This window comes from Pistacia vera, unplaced genomic scaffold (genome assembly GCF_008641045.1).
Source record: "Pistacia vera cultivar Batoury unplaced genomic scaffold, PisVer_v2 Contig276, whole genome shotgun sequence".
In the NCBI taxonomy this organism is placed as follows: Eukaryota; Viridiplantae; Streptophyta; class Magnoliopsida; order Sapindales; family Anacardiaceae; genus Pistacia; species Pistacia vera.
This window is the reverse complement of record NW_022196086.1, coordinates 504,772-506,914: the sequence shown is the minus strand read 5'-3', so window position 1 is coordinate 506,914 and position 2,143 is coordinate 504,772. Positions and strand designations below refer to the sequence as shown.

The 2,143-nt window shown below is 35.9% G+C and overlaps 1 protein-coding gene across 1 annotated transcript; it reads left to right on the top strand.

Annotated features, from left to right (window-relative positions):
• Nucleotides 1-745: 745 nt before the first annotated feature.
• On the top strand, nt 746-1,183 carry LOC116133848. Its single transcript, XM_031419528.1, has one exon. The coding sequence runs from the start codon at nt 746-748 to the stop codon at nt 1,181-1,183; it is 438 nt and encodes a 145-aa protein (XP_031275388.1).
• The last annotated feature ends 960 nt before the right edge of the window (nt 1,184-2,143 follow it).

Below are 2,143 nucleotides of genomic sequence, written 5' to 3'. Positions count from 1 at the left end.
AAAGGTGAAGGCGTACTTGGATTTGCAACTGATGTGTGTCAAGGCAGCTCTGATACCATGCCAAATTTTCAACACAGTAGAGAGAGAAAGAGGTGAGGAAAGTGTGAGAAGAGGAAGAAGAAAACATATCACTATTATATTTTCATTTTCTCATACTGTAAACAGGAAATATTACAAAATTTATAATGTAGACTATTCTTCTCCACGGTTCGATCATTAACTAACTAAGTATATAAAGAGTTTTGGTTCGTTTGATCTACAACTTGCGTTTCCACTTGCATGCTAACTTGTGTCTGGTTTTGCAACTTGTAGTGCAAGTTGTTTTTCCACTTGCATGCCGTTAGAAGATGATAAAGGAGTGATCAAAGTTGGCGTCAATTTGGCTTTGAGCTTGCACTGCATATAGTTTCTGCGGTTTGGATCTTTTTGCTAAAGTGAAGTTTGACCTTTTTTGGTTAACACTTGGAATGTTTGTGAAATATGTGAGAGTGTGATTTTATGGTTATATGGTAACAATTTAACAAGTCCCATTCCAGATTGTATTGGGAATTGTTGCAATCTGCAAGTGCTTTATTTGAATGACAACAAAGTTGTGGGAATTTTGCGGCGGGAATGAATTAAAATACTATTTTAAGTTTGGAATGAATTAAATAATTATGAAACTCTTTACTAAATGACTATAACTTAAACGCTATAAGTTTATCGTNAGGTTAAGAAATACTTGACCTCCAGGAAGACAGTAAAAATGACCATCCAAAAGGCCTTGAAGAATTTGAAAGCCATGAAAAACCAAAGAATCTCTCCAATCTGTGAGAAAGATGAGTCAAACGCCACAATTTGCATATTAAGAGAGGTTGAAGCAGTCACTTTCAATGTGATCGAATCCTTGTTGTCCCTTATCTCAGGGCCAAAGGTTCCATCAAAGCTAAGCAGCTGGTCAGTAGTTTCCAAGCTAATCCACTCAGAAAAGGTAGCAGGTGAAGAAACAGAAATTAATGAGTTTGAAAATTTGGATGCTGAATTGTCTACCATCATTGCTCACAAGACAAGCAAATCCGATAACATTCAAAACCAGCTTAAGGAATTGGAGTCAAGCATTCAAGATTTTGAAGATGGACTTGAGTCCTTGAGCAGGCGTCTGATCAAAACTAGAGTCTCTCTTCTCAACATCCTCAACAATTAGATTACAAAATTTTGATACTCTATACTTGTACATCAATCAAAGATATTTGTATATTCTGTTGATATTAAATCAATTATACGCACAATTGTGAGCTGGAACAGAGAGAAAACGTAAAAGAAGAGGCAAGAATTCTTTATTGATTTGCTTAAAACAAAATGGTACAGTAAATGGCACTTTTATAGTGCTGAGATAACAGTAACTAACTGTTAAAACAAACTGAAAGTAAACGGCAGATTGACTAACTCAACTCACTCTAATTCTTTACTAACATCCTCCCTTAAGCTGGACAGCTCTGACTCTTACTCGACTCTTTTCCTAACATCCTCTCGTAAGCGGAGCGGAGGATTGAGAAATACTAAGAGTCACTTTGGTGAATTCTGATACTGATGCTATTTCAGCCAAACTGAAGCAAACTGAAACTAATGCCTGATACTGAAGCTGTTACAACAAGTCAATCTGATACTGATGCTATTTTCAGCCAAACGGAAGCAAACTGAAACTGATGCTAATTGAAACTGATGCTTTCAACAAGTCAATCTGATACCGATGCTATTTTAGCCAAACTGAAGCAAACTGAAACTGATGCTTTCAACTGTAACAAACTAAATCTGACTGGATAGCAAATTGAACCTGACTAGAACCTTGGAACCACTGAATACTGATGCTCAACCTGATACTTATACTACTGTAAAATCAACCTGATGCTCAATACTTTACAAACTTAAGAAACTGATACTTATTTCATCAAAGTCATTTGTGATATTTCAACAAGATTAATGCTGATAAGCTCATCCTGATACAACTGTAAAATCATCCTGATGCTCCTGCACTTTACAGACTTAAGAAACTGATACTCATTTCATCAAGATCAACTGTGATATTTCGACAAGATTAATGCTGATAAACTCATCCTGATACAACTGTAAAATCATCCTGATGCTCCAACACTTTAGAAGGGAA

Bases quoted from the DNA above. Each gene is read 5' to 3' on its own strand.
- LOC116133848 (XM_031419528.1), top strand. From the start codon at position 746: ATGACCATCCAAAAGGCCTTGAAGAATTTGAAAGCCATGAAAAACCAA.